This window comes from Aricia agestis, chromosome 20 (assembly GCF_905147365.1).
Source record: "Aricia agestis chromosome 20, ilAriAges1.1, whole genome shotgun sequence".
Classification (NCBI taxonomy): domain Eukaryota; kingdom Metazoa; phylum Arthropoda; class Insecta; order Lepidoptera; family Lycaenidae; genus Aricia; species Aricia agestis.
This window is the reverse complement of record NC_056425.1, coordinates 12,007,442-12,024,778: the sequence shown is the minus strand read 5'-3', so window position 1 is coordinate 12,024,778 and position 17,337 is coordinate 12,007,442. Positions and strand designations below refer to the sequence as shown.

Genomic DNA, 17,337 nt, shown 5'->3' with positions numbered 1-17,337 from the left:
GCTCGTAATCAATAATGGCAATAGGTACTCACTTGAAATTTTCACAAAGTCCTTAAGGACTTACAATTAATTGTATGTGTACTTTAATGATTTAGGTATAATAAAATAAAATAAAAAATTAAGAGGGGCTCCCATACAAAAAACACAATTTTTGTACTGTAAACTCCTTTAATATATAGGAGAATCTTATCTTCTTCTTTTTAGACTATTTAAATAAAAACTTTTTTGTTTACAATTTATTTTTTGTTTTTTAGTTATCTCTGGCTAGATTATATTGTATATATATATAATTAAATACAGCAGTATTTCCGGACGGCAGACGACTCTGGAGACTGGAAAGAACTGTCACCAACAGTTCGTTCCAGAGCTAAAGTCGTTCCGCTGCGAGTGCGCCCTTGTTTGACATTTTATTATTAATCTGTCAAAAAAGTGAAGTAATTAAAAAGTGGCAACATCGGAGTGTCATCCCTTTTTCCTGAGTTTGGTTTGAAAGGGATAACACTACAATGTTACCACTTTTTAATTTCTTCGCTTTTTAAGAGACTATAATATTGCTATATTTGGTTGATTGTTGTGTTTCGATTTACGATTGTGTCATATTAAGAAAGGGACGCACTACCCTCTTGCATTCATTCGGCCTGCCCTGCCTGCCCTGCCCCGGGGCAGTTCCAGATGACTCAAACACTATCTTAATTATGTTTTAATCATTGTGGCTATTTATTTTTTTGAAGATTTAGAAAAAAATGCTCAATTTTTTTACTAAACCTACTCACAGAAAATATAAATTTTCCCGGATTTTCTTAAACTTGACTATGGTTTAATCAGCTATTACCTGCCATCACTAGAGGTCAGTGCCTGTCATATTAAAAAAAAAACGTCAAACAATGACAAATGACGATCAAAATTCAAATTTATTTTGTTCACAGAGTAGGTACCTACTTCACTATTTTGTTATATTCAAATATAATATACTAGTAATCTGTATTGTGGTTATATTGACAGCCGCAATTCGCAAACGCTTTATTGATCAAACAGGTAAAGAATTAAGAATTTTATTTTAAAACAAAGAAATGGAGAAAGCTTTTGAAATTCAGAGGCAAGCTAGAGATAATGCTAAAACAATACATTCGTATCTCACCGACTTACAGAACTGGGAGACAGAAATGAAACGCAAAGAGGCTGCTATAAACGGGGAATTCGAACAGGTCTCTACTCACTCCTGAATTCCTTTTTTTTGTATTTACACATTACAAAAGCAGCATTTTCAAGTTCTTGAAAGTATCTAATAGTATTCGTAGTTTTTGTTTCTTATTATTTTGTACTTACTTATTTAGGTTAGGCGCTTTGTTGCTATGACTTAGTTTTATGTTGCAGTAGTATTATTCATTTCCAAGTAGTTCGTAGATAATATTGTATGTATGTGTAGATAGTGTAAAAAGGTGTTAGTATACATTCAGGCAATTTAAAATTAGGTTTTTACAGCAGTTAACTAATAGGTCACCTATAACCTACTTGATAGGTACTGAAAATTTGCTGGCAGTCAGCTGCAGTCAGCAGAACAAATTCACAAAATTTGTTTTATTTATCTTTTGATATGTGCCCAAACAAATACTAAAACAAGCTAAAATGCAATAAAATTACACCACTAATTTGATGCAAAAACTTCATTTTGAATTTGGAACAAAATCTAAAAACTGTACCTACTTTCATAGATACCAACTTTAAGATTTAACATATTTTTTAAAATAACTGCAATAATTATTAGGTTTTGCCCCCTGTACGAAGTAAACAGAAAAGAGAGAAACAGGGACTCAGAAAGAAAAGAGCCGACAGAATCACATCATCGGATTACGGAGCTTGGGAAAAATTTGATGTTGTAAGTGATAAATATTATCCCTGTCTCTTTAATGCTCAGTTTCCAAGGTATTTTGACAGGAGTTTAACTATTCAACAGCTAAGCGGTTGATATTTTGGCTGTAGCCAATAATCAAATGCACTAATATTTATAGATAAACTTAAGTCCGATAATCTCAGAAAACTGAGCATTAGTCTTTTTCTTTTCCATTATCCCTCATTGTCGTCCCTTATTTTATAGAAGTTAAAATATTTTGGAAGATGCTTTATTACATGCTTGTTTTAATTTATATTATGTTATAATATGTATAAGTACTAGTGATGCAACGGAAGTGTCTTAGCGGAACCAGAAATGGAAACAGATGTTAAAAGTAAATTTTAGCAGAAACGGAAACAGATGCTGAAACGGAAGTGTAAATAATATGAAAAAAAAAAATTACAAATATAATAATTCTTTACTAAGTATCAACTATCAAATACACCAAATCTAGATTAGAAATAGATATTAGAAATCTATTATAGAAAACAATATTGCAACTTTGCAACTGAACATATTTTTATTAATATTCAAAATTTAGTAGTGGCAAGTTATATTTTATAAAAAGTAATTTGGCCGCCGTCGGTTGTAAACTTCCGTTTAAATCTCCGTTATAAAAGTTGCGGAAACAGAAGCAGAAACGGATGTTGAAAATCGCACGGAACTTCCGCACTTGCGGAAACAGAAACAGATCCGTTACATCACTAATAAGTACATTTAATCTGAAATTATATTCTTTGTTGGAATGACAAGATAAATCCTATGATATAATACTCTACCAAACTTAATTTCTTTTTTTTCTAATGCATTCTTCTTTTTTATTATTTCAGGAAAAAGCATGCGTAGAAGTTGATATGGCTGACATAGGACCGGTGTCATTGGACAGTAAAAAAAGCATGGACGCAAAAAAAGAAAAGTTAAGAGAGGAAGCACAATATGAGAAGAATAGGGTATGTGTAATGTGTTGGATTATTCACTTATCTCTATAATTACGCAGGCTCGACAACACTTGATAGTAGCAGATCTCAGGCACACATCCGGCCTTGCCTGTGGCTCTCGCTGTAGTGATGTGTGCCCCCTCCACATACCACGAGTACACAACCGTGTTATACCTGTTATGATAGTTATATACTTGGATGTAAAAATTATATTGTGCTAGATTAAGTGATAAGTACTTATCTTGAAAGTTTTAGTATGCTCTTCTAGCTATGGCTAGAATCGGAGCTAGTTAATAGTAATTATACCTACTAGGGGTGGGTTGGTAAGTGATTTTCAAGAAAATTTATGTATCCGGTGATTTGGTTGGCTTCACCGGTTTTATAACTAGTGATTTTTGGAACTAGTTATTTTTATGTGGGCTACTAACCACAGTTGACAGTATTTTATGCAAACAACCATGTTTGCACTTTTCCACCGACTATGCAAGTTATACACGGAACAAAGATATACAATATACTTACAGAACTCTTGTTAATGCAGAACTCTTGCATTGCAACACAAAACAGGTGCATCTTGTGTGCTGAGAGAAAACATCTTTCCCAGGACTCAAAGTATTGGCATACTAAAATTAGCCCAGCGGTTGAAGAATGAAGAGGCAACAGAAAGACACACTTGAAAAATCGGCCAAGTGCGAGTCGGATTCGCGCACGAAGGGTTCCGTACCGTTATAGAGCGAAAGTAGGGAAAAAAATGTGTTTTTCGTATGAGATTAATTATTTATTTTATTTTAATTTTATTATTAAATATTAAAGTAAGTACTTACACATAAAATTGAGGATTTTGTGGAAATTTCAAGTCTCTACTGTAGAGACTTGAAATTTCGTCTCATAATCCGTTATGGCAACATGTAGAGACTCTACATGTTGCCATTACGGATTACGAGCCAAAAACAAAAAAAAACATATTTGTCGAATGGGAGCCCCTCTTAGCAGTTCTTGAGATACAGCCTGGACACACAGACAGACATTGAAGTCTCAATAACAGGGTCCCGTTTTTACCGTTTGGGTATGGAACCCTAAAAAGAAAAGAAAAGAGAAAATTAATAATAATAGTTATAATATAACCTTTTTAGTTTTTAGAGCTATGTACAGAAAGGGTAAAAAACAGAACCCTATTACGAATACTTCAATGTCTATCTGTCCGTCTGCAGGCTGTAAATCAAGAACCTATTTTTTTCAAATTCAAATATCTTTATGTGACTACAGTGTCACAGCATAGCAATATGACATATCCCTACAGTAGTGAAACGAATGTACTTGCGCAGAGCAACGGAGGGGTGCCCGCGGGGAAGCGGGCGGCGCGGGCCCGCGTACACAAACTCGCGGAGTTTGTGTACATGCGCCCACAGGGGTGACGTTGGCGCGTTGTCTACGAATTTTGTGTTGTAAAACGATAATTTATTTTATAAACAATGGGATATTATAATAAATGTTCAGTGTACGGATGTAAATCTGATTCAAAAAACAAAAAGGATTTAAGTTTTCATAAATATCGGCTCACAGTTTACACTAATATTGTGTTGGCCTTATCGGCATGTATTTGCATCTCTGTTTTATTGTTTACGTTGTAAGAAGTGTAACAAGGAGAGAAACAATATAGAATAAATTAAAAATCTGTCAAACACCCTGTTACACACTAATTAGTACCTACCTACCCAGGTACACATCAAGTGTAACATACCGCGTAATAAGAGTTTTGAAGTGCTTCTGTTACACCTGACGTGTGATTAATTATTGGATATTTTATATATTCGAAATTTCGAATGCGTCTTCATTATTTTAATCCGTCGATCGTGATACATGGATCCTTGGAAATCTATTGTTATTCTATTGTGTCTCGCTCACCGGTGAGCTTATGGAGCTTGATGGGTTAATTAATTTTTTAAATAGAGAACTAAAATCATATAAAAACAAAGTTTCACGTAAATATCTGGCAGTACGACATAATATGTACGATTCATCTACCGGCTAAAAAATTTCCTTTCCACTCCGGTCAGGACCTCGCTTGTCCATTCCCTTATCTTTCCTATAATAAACTATGGTGACCTGTGCTGTTTAGATCTTAATGCCGACAAACTCGATAAACTCGACCGATTGTTTAGTACTTAATTGCCTCCGATTCATATTCAACCTTCGAAAATACGACCATGTTTCTTCGTATCGCTCCAAGCTACACTGGTTACCAGTACGTCAGCGCCGCTCTGTGCAGGCACTGTGTGTGCTATATTCACTGCTGCATCATCCCCATACTCCCGAATATGTCGCCCCTCACTTTCAATACCGTTGCAGCAGGCACGATAAAAACCTCCGATCCACTTCAAATCAGCTTTTAAGTTGCCCTTTTTACAAGTCAAGTTCCGTCCACTCTTCTTTTAATATCCAGGCTATTCTCCTCTGGAACGCTCTTCCTCCGGAAATCAGGATGTCAAAAACCAGAGATACTTTTAAGAGGATACACCAGGGGCTAGAGAAATGAAAAAAAAGCACGTGTAATATCTATAGCTGTCTCCCTTACCTCAAGCCTATACCGCAGAACGCGATAGAGACAACTGCAGAAAATCCAGAAAATCAACGATTCGTTGTCCCCTGATTCCTTCTCCAAAACTTAACCGATTTAGGTACTTTTTTCATTAAAGATTAAAAAAAAGCTTAAGCTGTGTTCCTATGTTTTGCTTTTTTTTGTATAATCTAGCCAAATCTGTTTTCTGGACGTTTGAACACAGCGGAAAATCTGGCCATTTTTTTGGGTTTTTGAACGTTCATATCTTATTTAATAATTAAATTATGAAAAAAAAGAAAACATAGGGACATCGTATAAGTGGTCGTAGATATTCAGGAAAAAAATTATAACTCTACTAGCATTATCCAGGGAGGAAACAGGGGACAACGTTTGTATGGAAAAAAGGGCGGTGTGGACTCCTCTTAAGCGCAGGGTACGTGAGTTTTACTTGAAACAGTTGGCAGACTCTTAGTTTTCATAATTTATGGCATAAATTAATATTTATAATATTTTTAGCATCATCATTGATCAACTATATAATATTATAATATAGTTATTATATATAATAATATATTACGTATGGTTATTGGTTTTATTTATATATAATTTTATGTGTGATAATATGTATATTATAAGTATAGTATAATATTATACAATATATATTTTATAAGTATAATATATATTTATTATTTTTTTCTGTCTTTTCCTCTTTCAACTCGACTATACAACTTTGTCCTTGTATCGCCCAAAGGTTGACTGATAGATAATGCCATACGGCATTAAGTCCACCTTTGTAGTATATGTGCATAAAGTTTTTAAAATAAATAAAATAAATAAATATGTAAATATAACACGCTGATTAAACAGATTAAATTATAACATTTGCATTACAAGCACAATATTTTATTTTTATTTTATTTCCCGTTTCGTGGCAACCCTGGCATATCTGCTGTAGGGACTAATATTGCTATACTGTGACAGTGTGGTCCATTGGTTAGTATTACATAAATTAAAAATTATTAGGGTTATTTAAAAAGAACAAAACATAACTTGAAGTAAATAATTAAAACTAAACTAAATCATGCTCATATTTTTGCTCTATGATGGTACGAATGCCTTCTTGCCCAAGTGCAACTCGCACAATATGACCGATTTTTCGTAAATACATTACCCTTTTTTTTATGAAATAAGGGGGCAAACGAGTAAATGGGTCACCTGATTTTTCAATCATGTGTCCATGGGCGACGGATTTGCTTTCGCAAATCCGTCGCCCATGGACACTCGCAGCATCAGAAAAGCTGCAGGTGCGTTGCCGGCCTTTTAAGAGGGAATAGGGTAATAGGGGAGGGTAGAGATGGGAAGGGAAGGGAAATAGGGGAGGGTAGGGAAGGAGGGTAGGGAATAGGGTAGGGGATTGGGCCTCCGGTAAACTCACTCACTAGACGAAACACAGCGCAAGCGCTGTTTCACGCCGGTTTTCTGTGAGAACGTGGCATTTCTCCGGTCGAGCCGGCCCATTCGTGCCGAAGCACAGTACATGAGTGTGAAAGAGACAAGGAATAGCATGATATCATTTCTCATTCCAGGGCAATACATTTGTGAAACGGGAGAAATGGGACGAGGCTATAGTGTGCTACAACCGGGCCATAGAGCTGGTGAAGGACGACGCAATTTATTACGCGAACAGAGCACTATGTCACTTAATGAAAGACAGGTACATTTTTATAAATATAATATGTCGCAGCCTACTGGTTTTAATAGCAGTTCAATCAAACAGCAGTCACCAACCAACAGGGGTCACCAAATGGCGGACCGCGGTGCGCATCCGGACCGTCGACCCATTGTGTGCGGACCAAGCATGTTCGAAGAAGAAGAACTTCGTTAAAAATTAATTTCGGTCTCGACATACTGATGAACATATAGCAACAAAAATTGACACTTTTGTCATTGATACAAATACCTTTGTAATTTCCGTAATAACATTTGTTTACTTAATTTTTTTTAATGTGCGGACCGCGAAGGTCATTTTATTTCTTAAAACGGACCCCGAGCGAAACTAATTGGTGACCTGAGCTAGCCCTTTGACTAAACAACGCCATTCAATCACACGTCTAGCTTTTTAATTGAATATTTGAGTCGCTCAAAATGTTCAACACTACAGCTGATTCAGAAGCCGCCGTTTGATTGAATTAGTTCAGCGCTCACCACCGCGGCGCTAGGTGCGTTTTGTTTACAAATATGGCGTCAACTAACCGGTGTTTTGTGGTTGTATTCAGATATTTTTTGTAAATATACGTTACAAGTACTTATAAAGAGACAGAAATTGTGGGGGCACATACAAGTAAATCAAAATTTAAACTAATATTCGAAGAGAAATTTCGGGATTATGAAATGCATCACCAAGGTATTTAATGCAATTGTGTTCTGAGTTAGAATACAATTAATTTGCTTGTTATCATTACGCTTGTGCAATAATAGCACTAAAATAATGGTCATGTTGGTTAATTTACCATTTAACCAATTGGCTAAGCGTCATCTAGCTGTAGTGTTCAACGTTGCAGTCAATAAGTCGGCTAAACGACGTATATTGGCCATGTGATTGAATGGCGTTGTTCAGTCAAAGGGCTAGCTGTTTGATTGAATAGCTTTTTTAACCAGTCGACTGCGACATATACATTAGGGGTCAAACGAGCAAACGGGTCGCTGAAAAGCCTGTTAACATCGCCTATTAACACTCGCAACATCACAAGAGCTGCAAGTGTTTTACGAGCATTTTGATTATAGATTAAAGTACTAAAGTAAAAAAAACTAAAGTTAGGGGTTCCCTACCCTCCCCTATTCCCTTCCCTACCCTCCCCTATTCCCTTCCCTTCCCTTCCCTCCCCATCCCTACCCTCCCCTATTACCCTATTCCCTTTTGAAAAGGCCGGCAACGCACCTGCAGCTCCTCTGATGCTGCGAGTGTCCATGGGCGAGGGAAGTTGCTTTGAATCAGGTGACCCGTTTGCTCGTTTGCCCCCTTATTACATAAAAAAAAAAACCCAACACTCACCTCAAATTGTCAATTATCTTATAATTAATACTTTTTTTATATACATTACAGCCTCCACCAAGCCATATCAGACTGCAACGAAGCTCTGAAACTGGATCCTAACTATGTTAAAGCATATCAGCGGAGAGCATCTGCGAGTGAGAAGCTGGGCTCGCTCCGAGCTGCCTCACAGGACCTACAGGAGGTTATCCGACTGGAACCGCACAATAACGCTGCTAGGAAACAGCTGGAGGACATAAAGAAACGAATGGGAACTAAGGGAGTGAGTATTCTTGTGGTTTTTAACTATAAAATATAAATCGTAGGCGGGATTTATATATTGCGTCTGTTTGTAGGCTTAAGGCTCATAGAGCTCCCATACAACGAACATGTTTTTTTGGCCTTCTTTGCTCATTACGAGCAAAAAAGGCCGAGCAAATAGTAATAGGTAGACACTTTAATCATTCACTAAATCCATAATTATGTTTATTTTATCTTATATATAAAATTCTTGTGTCACAATGTTAGTTGTTTCTTGTGTCTCCTCCGAAACGGCTTTACTGATTTTAACCAAATTTTATAAGCATATTCAGTGGGTTACGGGGTACTTATTATATTGATAAACTGCATTTGTTGAATAAATAATAGTAAATTATTACAACTCGAGACTGACGGCGACCATTGTTTGTGCGACGGGATAGCGATGGACGTTGCCATGGTGACATACTTATTTAGTTACATTAATAAAATAATACGGGCGAAATAGAAAAAGAAACGTTTGCCGGGACATCTAGTAATTAAGTAATATTAAAATAGACTAAATGTCTAAGGGAAGCTCCTGTACAAAAAACACAATTTCTTGCCTACTTCCGCTTTATCGGTATATAGCGGTACGGAACCCTTCGTGCGCGAGTCCGACTCGCATTTGGCCGATTTTTCTATTTACACTCATTTGAAAACTTAAATACTTTCAGATGAAATCTAAGTCGTCACCTATATCGGAGTCCAAATCGTTCATACCACCTAACAATTACAAGCCAAAGATCATAGAATTGCCCGATGAACCGAGTAAGGAAGAGAGAGAGTTGGAGAAGTGGAAAGACGGTGTTGGAGAGGATATAAATGTTATCAAACCTGTGAAGAAACCACCGCATTTGAGGTCCAAGGTAATATGGTTGTTGCCTAGTAACAAATATTGTATTTTACAAAAAAAAAAGCCCTAAAAAGGGGATACTTAGAGAAATTTACTTGATTAAATCAAAGCAAATGAAGTTATTGTTCGTGTCTATTCCAAAAAAAAAAAACAGTTTGGAATGTCACAATATTGTTATATTATTTATTATCATTGAATAGAAGAAAACGAATGTGCATGCAATAGAGAAGATAAGAACCAATTATTTATGCTGATGAGTTTGGGGATTTGTGATTTTTAGTACAGTACTCCCAAATTAATAATTCGCATACAAATCTTCGCTAAATTGTCGTAATCACGGAAACACCCGAATCTATGAAACGTAAGAGCCCCAAACAATGCACTTGCACTTTGCACCTTGTTCAAAAGAAATAGAAGTAAACATCGAATAGTCGGTACTCGGTGTCTGTCGCCGGTCCGTCAATTGTCTCTATTTTTGGCGCATGCGCCACAACATTTTTTATTGCGCTAGGTTTTTTTCCAATGCTCGGTAAAACGATCTTTGCCGAACAATGACGAAAATTCCTATGCGCATTGTCACTTTTGGAGCACTGTACAGATATTGTAAAAACAAAGCTTTCTTCATACAACATCACCTATACAGTATACTAAATGAATTTATTTAAAAAGTGTCTACAGAACTCTATTTTATTTTCCAGAGAGCACTAAAGAATGTGCCAATACAAGAGATACCTTTAGGCAGAATCGACAAGAATACAACCGAGACTGACAAAACTGTGGAGGAAGTTAACTCAAAACTGACCGAACTTTGCAAACCTGACCCCCCGGAGTCAAACAAACTGCTGTCAGATGTTCTGACCACGGAAAAAGTGGAAAATCTGACTGCCCCCCACAATAGCGTCCAGTTCACGTCAGAATGGAAGTACTTAAAGAATAAGATAGGCGCCAGAGGCGATTATTTAAGTGTAAGTGCCTAATTTCATTTAATAACCAACCACAATACATGGAACAAAATTACAGTCAAGACTCAAGATTCATGCATAAAATTAAAATCACAAGTTTCATCTTAATAATATGGTACTTGTGAAATACAATATTACATTATCCCAAACTAGGCACACCATCTTGGCTTTCCTGGTTCTTTTATGTCTAAAAAGTAACAGACCAGGTTACTTCTAAGTAATTATTCTAGAAGTTGTAGTTCCGTATTTGAACCATTGATGTTTATTAACCCCCCCCTAGAAATATATAAAAGTTTTACAACTTTGACCTATCTGTCTGCCTGTATTTGTGTCTGTCCGTGGTATTGTAGCATATAAACGGGTAGACAAGAATAAAAAAAAAAAAAAAAAAAAAAAAACGGGTAGACAGGTTTTTTCTCTGTTTGAAAGCTGACATGACTCTGGATTCCGGAGTGTTTTTAGCCATATTCATTATTTATTTATTTATTTATTTATTTATGCTTTTTGCACAATGTTGGTACATAGGCGGACTTAATGCCAGATGGCATTCTCTACCAGTCAACCTTTAGGTGTCCAGAAACAAAATTGTGTAGGTGCCAATAGTGCGAAAGGATGAAGAAAATAAATAAAATAAATGAAGAGTAATCTAAATATAACTTAAGTCATAAGCAAACATTATACCTAATAGAGTGAGACTATTCTACTAAATACTATAAAAAAAAAAAATATATATATATATATATATATATATATATATATATATATATATATATATATATATATATATATATATATATCTATTAATACAAAATATTATTTATTATTTTTACATAAAATATCAAAAGTACTTTATATAATTTAAAAATACTATTCATTATCAGCCCCACCTCTGCTAAATATACTATTTATTGTCTTTTATTGTGCCCTTTTATAATTTTGGACGTGGCGGTAATATCGTGGACGTCCGCGGTAAAACCATAAGTGATAACATAGAGAAGTAAAATAAGTAAAATGTATGGAAATATATGAAGACGCTTTTAAATTTCCGTCGACGATAACTTTTTAACGTGCACGTTAGAGGACATCACGACGTCTACACTCTTGAACTGAACCGCACAAAACGTCCGCAGTGCGTAAAATCAAAAGGACATTTAACGTACCCAACGTTTTATCGTGGAAGTCGGCGTCCACGATAACGTGACGTCCGGAATTATAAAAGCGCACATTTTTTAATTTATATTATTTTCTTTACAGATAATAGACCCAGAGAAGCTACCGGCGATTTTCGCTAACGCCCTAGAAAGTGACATACTGTCGGAAATACTGCAAACTCTACACCAAGATATACAGAAGTTCACTAAAAAGTCGGTGTCAGAGTACCTCCTTGCTCTCAGTAAAGTGAAGAGGTTTTCAACGCTCACACTGTTCTTAACTAGGGATGATAAAGAGAGTGAGTTTACTTTGTCATTTTGCAGTATGAAAAAGTAGTATCGTGTGGGAAAACTCCTTTTGGTGCGAAGTTCCTTATCGCGCGTTGTGAAAGGAGGCTAGACGGAAAAAAGTTGTAACGACACATTTTTATTAGTTCCTACGCTGTAGGGGCAGAGGGCGTTGATAGTATTCCTTGGCGTCAACTAGGTTTGAGAATAAACAGCCACATCTACCGGACGTTTAAATGAATTTTATTACAATTCCACAAAAGTGTCGTTAGAATTCCTAGGCGTCAACTAGACGGCGTTTTTTTTATAACTTCGTTCCATCCGGGTGTCCCTTGACACCTCTCAAGTTTTTTTCCGTATAAAGTATCCTGTATTCTAATCCAGAGGCTAAGTAAGAAGCGTGCTTTTTAGGGTTCCGTACCCAAAGGGTAAAAACGGGACAGTATTACTAAGATTTCGTTGTATGTCCGTCTGTCTGTCTCCAGGCTGTATCTCAATTACCGCTATAGCTAGACTTCTGAAATTTTCACAGATTGTGTATATCTGTTGCCGCTATAACAACATAATATACTGAAAACAAAATAAAATTAATATTTAAGTGGGGCTCCCATACAACAAACGTGATTTTTTCGGCCTTTTTCGTTTTATATCAATAATGGCAAGAGGTAGGCACTTGAATTTTTCACACATTCTTTTGTTATATGCGTACTTTAATATTTAATAATAATATTAAAATAAAATAAAAATTTAAGGGGGGCTCCAATACAAAAAACACAATTTTTAGCCTATTTTTGCTCTGTATCGGTACGGAACCCTTCGTGCGCGAGTCCAACTCGCACTTGGCCGATTTATTTATCTCTCATGGTCTCTCTAATACCCAAAATTCATCCAAATTAATACAGCGTTATAGGCTTGAAGAATACAGAATAGTGTTTTGTTATTTGTTACTTTATTATGTCCGTGGGAGAGCCATGCTTCGGCACGAATGGGCCGGCTCGACCGGAGAAATACCACGGCCTCACAGAAAACCGGCGTGAAACAGCGCTTGCGCTGTGTTTCGCCGAGTGAGTGAGTTTACCGGAGGCCCAATCCCCTACCCCCCTAGAAATGCCGCAGTTGAAAAACAATTTGTTACCCCAGGAGGGTACCAACTGCGTTGGACAATCCCTCTCTGGACGTCCATGCTCAGGAACTCCTGGAACTGAACGTGGACGTCCAGGCTGCCCCTCGTATTCTGGGGAGGGCAAAACTGCGCTCCAATCTGCTCGGGGCAAGAGCAAACACAAAGGCGCCCCCCTCGATATTAAACATGGACTTTTGTAATATCAGGGGATTACACTCCAACCTTAATGCCGTCCATTACCACCTCGAGACGGCAAAGCCGGCTTTGCTCTTTTTAACCGAGACGCAGATATCATCTCCGAGTGACACATCATACCTTTCCCACCCAGGGTATTACCTCGAGCACTCCTTTCTACCCAAAGCTGGAGTGTGTGTGTATATCAGAGATGATATCAGCTCTCGCCGCCTCAGCAATCTTGAGGTCATGGACCTATCAAACTTATGGCTCCGCATAGATTGCGACGACCACCCTCGCGTCTATGCGTGCCTATATAGGTCCCATAGTGGTGACCCCGAGACGGACCGACTCTTGGAGCACCTGCAAGCTGCTTCAGATTTTGTGCAGCAGCAGATCCCATCCGCAGAGATCATAATACTTGGCGACTTTAATGCCCACCACGCCGACTGGCTCAATTCCAGTAAAACTGATCATGCGGGGAGATCTGTCTGCGAATCCCAGATGTGGATGGTCAGAATCCTTCCTTGTTTGACCTCCTACTGACTTCAAATCCTGACGGCTACCAAATATCCGTAACCGCACCACTTGGTTCATCGGATCATTTCCTTGTTAGGAGTTCTGTGACACTTACGACGGTGTTAAGACAGCGCGCTGTTAAATACCGTCGTGTGTGGCACTACAAGTCAGCAGACTGGGATGGGATGCGGTCGTTTTTTGCATCCTATCCTTGGGGGCACGTGTGCTTCTCGCCGGATGATCACGCCACCACTGCCAACTCTGTTGCCGATGTGGTGGTGATGCAGGGGATGGAACTTTTCATTCCGACCTCTGTAGTGCCAACTGGCGGCAGATTTCGTCCCTGGTTTGGTTCATCCCCCAAAAAAGCTTCTCGCCGGAAGCAGGAGGCTTACCAATCCTGGGCCAACGCAGTGTCTGCTCGGGATTTAAATACCAGCACATATAAAAAGGAGTACAACCTTGCCTCTAGGTCCCTCAAGAAAGAGATTACTCGGGCAAAGCACCAGCACGTCAATAGAATTGGCAAGAGACTTGAGTGCCTCCCCTCGGGAACCCGTGCATTCTGGTCTCTGGCCAAAGCTATTGAAGGAAATTTCTGCAAGCCAACCCTACCATCCCTACACGTAGGAAATGGATCGTTGGCCCAGGACGCAAAGGACAAAGCCGATCTTCTGGGCAAGCTCTTTGCGTCAAACTCGACCCTGGATGACGGGGGGCAGAAACCGCAGACCATACCGCGATGCACGAGCATCATGTCGGAACTCGGTTATTCGGTTTCATCAGCGCTCAGTGCGAAAAGCCCTCTGTTCCCTTGATATCCAAAAGTCGAGTGAGCCGGACGGAATCCCGCCTATTGTGTTGAAAAAGTGTGCTCTAGAGTTGGCTCCGGTCTTGACGCGTCTTTTTCGGCTCTCCTATTCCACTGGCATCGTCCCGGCCTCCTGGAAGACAGCCTTGGTGCACCCGATCCCCAAAAAAGGTGACCGCTCAAATCCTTCCAACTACAGACCAATCGCTATAACCTCTCTCTTCTCGAAGATAATGGAATCCATTATCAATAGCCAGCTTCTTCGATACTTGGACGGCCAGGGATTGCTAAGCGACAAACAATACGGGTTCCGTAAGGGTCGCTCGGCTGGTGATCTCTTGGCATACCTGACTCATCGTTGGGCTCAGGCAATTGAGTCGAAGGGAGAGGCATTGGCTGTTAGTTTGGACATTGCGAAGGCCTTTGATCGGGTTTGGCATAAAGCGCTGCTATCAAAGCTTCCATCATACGGGCTGCCCGAGAAATTATGTAAGTGGGTCACTAGTTTCTTAGCAGACAGAAGCATAAAGGTCGTAGTTGACGGCGAATGCTCGGAAACTCAGTCTGTTAATGCTGGTGTCCCTCAGGGCTGTGTGCTATCGCCTACTCTATTCATACTGCATATCAATGACATGTTACAAACCAACGGCATTCATTGCTATGCGGATGATAGTACAGGTGATGCTGTATATACCGGCTCCCCTAATATTTCTCGGCAAAATGTCACTGAGAGTCGAAACGAACTTGTGTCTAAGGTGGAGAATTCAATGGAGAAGGTCTCTGAATGGGGTAGACGTAACTTAGTCCAATTCAACCCCACCAAGACACAAGTCTGCGCGTTCACCACTAAAAAGTCACCAATGGTCGTATATCCTCGTTTCGAGGGCACATCTTTAAGCATATCCCCTAGCATTGAGATACTTGGCGTCAACATATCGAGCGAAGTCCAGTTTCGATATCATCTTGAGGGTAAGGCCAAATTAGCCTCGAAGAAGCTTGGTGTTCTTAACAGAGCGAGACAGTACTTCAGTCCGGACCAACGCCTACAACTCTACAAGGCGCAGGTTCGGCCTCATATGGAATATTGTTCTCATCTCTGGGCAGGGGCGCCAAAATACCAACTGCTCCCTCTGGATCGTATCCAACGAAGGGCTGCTCGAATTGTTGACTGCCATAGTGTTTCAAACAGCTTGGACCCCCTGGAATTACGCCGAGATGTAGCTTCACTCTGCATCCTCTATCGGTTGTATCACGGGGAGTGCTCGGAAGGAGTGCGAGGAATTGTTCGGAATCATACCACCTGCAACTTTTCGCTATCGTCCCACGCGAAAAACATACCATCCTCATCACCTTGATGAGTGGCAGTCTTCCACAGTGCGGTTTTCGCGTAACTTTATGCCGCGCACTGTAAAACTCTGGAATGAACTGTCACCAGCAGTATTTCCGGACCGATACGACCTGCAAACCTTCAAGAAAAGAGCGTATTCCCTCTTAAAAGGCCGGCAACGCACCTGCAGCTCTTCTGATGTTGCGAGTGTCCACGGGCGACGGTAGTTGCTTACCATCAGGTGACCCGTTTGCTCGTTTGCCCCCTTATTTAATTAAAATAAAAATACCATTTAAATACTACTAGAGATCGCCCAATGGTCGAAATTCGACCTTAGTTTCAATGACATTAGGACTACTACCTATATTTTGTAAAAAATATTGACTTTATCATACTTTTTTCAACTCTTGTCTCTGGGACTCAGCTGATCTCAGACTGGCCGTGTGAGCATTGTCTAATAGAATCTAAGATTCAATAAAAAAAAACTATAATCCATTTTCAATTTGTCACCTTGTTGTCAACAGACTTCAACCATAAATGAATGTATGTATAGGCTTGTCACTCAAAAATCTGTCATTTTTCATAGTGTGTGTAATGTTTTATTTGTTAAAAAAAGTATGATAAAAGCATAATTTCAAAATAATCTTAGCTCGATGCACTCCTTCACCATAATATAAACTATAACTGTGCAAAATTTCATTCACCTACGTTTCCCCGCTTCTCGTCAAAAAGGATACAAAGTTTTTGGCTCACGTATTAATATATAGATGACATGCAAGCAGACAAATTTTTGCATTTATAATATTAGTAGTTATGTTTATCGAAAATATTTCGTGGTGGTAAATCTATTTATTAGGTGAGATGGTATATCTATTTGACGACATAATGATGTCCTTTTCGTACTCCTCTTTCCTTCTCCTCATCTTCTGGTTAATTTCGTTGCGGGTCCCAAGACAGCTTTAGCATGTCCCTCGGGCTGCCTGAGATCATATCAAAGGGTTTTCGTGGTTGGTTACCGCTGTCGATCCTGGCAATCGACATGAGATACAGTGATGGGAATGTGTGGTGGATTAATGTTAAAAAATTTTTTTTTCTTTTTCAGTAATCAGAAAACTATTGGTCCACTGCGAGAAAGAAGAAAAACTGACGACGGGCGAAATAGCTGAACTGATGGAGTTGTATGAAGTTTAAATGTAATAGGCCAAGAATTATTTAAATATTCAGTCATATTTTATATGTAATCGATTGTACTGTCGGTTCTTGGTGGAAATTCATGTTGAACACAAATAAAACTATTAAAAAAAAAACTAGTTTTATTAGTGTTCAGTCATATTTGGTTTTGTTATTTTCGATGTTCTCTCTGCAGCTATAAGTTACGAAGACTAAGAATCAGAGATGTTTAATGACTT

At 38.6% G+C, this 17,337-nt stretch overlaps 1 protein-coding gene across 3 annotated transcripts; it reads left to right on the top strand.

The window, feature by feature from the left end:
- The first annotated feature begins 976 nt into the window (after window positions 1–976).
- Window positions 977–17,183, top strand: LOC121737290 (RNA polymerase II-associated protein 3-like). Of its 3 annotated transcripts, XM_042128923.1 has the most exons (10): window positions 977–1,035; window positions 1,149–1,205; window positions 1,766–1,876; window positions 2,722–2,841; window positions 6,976–7,103; window positions 8,493–8,703; window positions 9,395–9,586; window positions 10,272–10,538; window positions 11,790–11,985; window positions 17,031–17,183. In XM_042128923.1, the coding sequence occupies exons 2-10, from the start codon at window positions 1,164–1,166 to the stop codon at window positions 17,117–17,119; spliced, it is 1,356 nt and encodes a 451-aa protein (XP_041984857.1). In that variant the 5' UTR covers window positions 977–1,035; window positions 1,149–1,163; the 3' UTR covers window positions 17,120–17,183. The 3 variants fall into 3 exon arrangements, with proteins under 3 accessions (XP_041984857.1, XP_041984858.1, XP_041984856.1); XM_042128924.1 differs by lacking the exon at window positions 1,149–1,205; XM_042128922.1 differs by lacking the exon at window positions 977–1,035 and having other exon boundaries at window positions 1,051–1,205.
- The last annotated feature ends 154 nt before the right edge of the window (window positions 17,184–17,337 follow it).

What these genes read in the sequence shown, in the direction of transcription:
- LOC121737290 (XM_042128922.1), top strand. Translation starts at nt 1,071, where the DNA reads ATGGAGAAAGCTTTTGAAATTCAGAGGCAAGCTAGAGATAATGCTAAA. An exon ending in CACAATATGAGAAGAATAGG is followed by an intron (nt 2,842 to 6,975) that starts GTATGTGTAATG and finishes TTCTCATTCCAG; the next exon opens with GGCAATACATTTGTGAAACG. An exon ending in AACGAATGGGAACTAAGGGA is followed by an intron (nt 8,704 to 9,394) that starts GTGAGTATTCTT and finishes AAATACTTTCAG; the next exon opens with ATGAAATCTAAGTCGTCACC.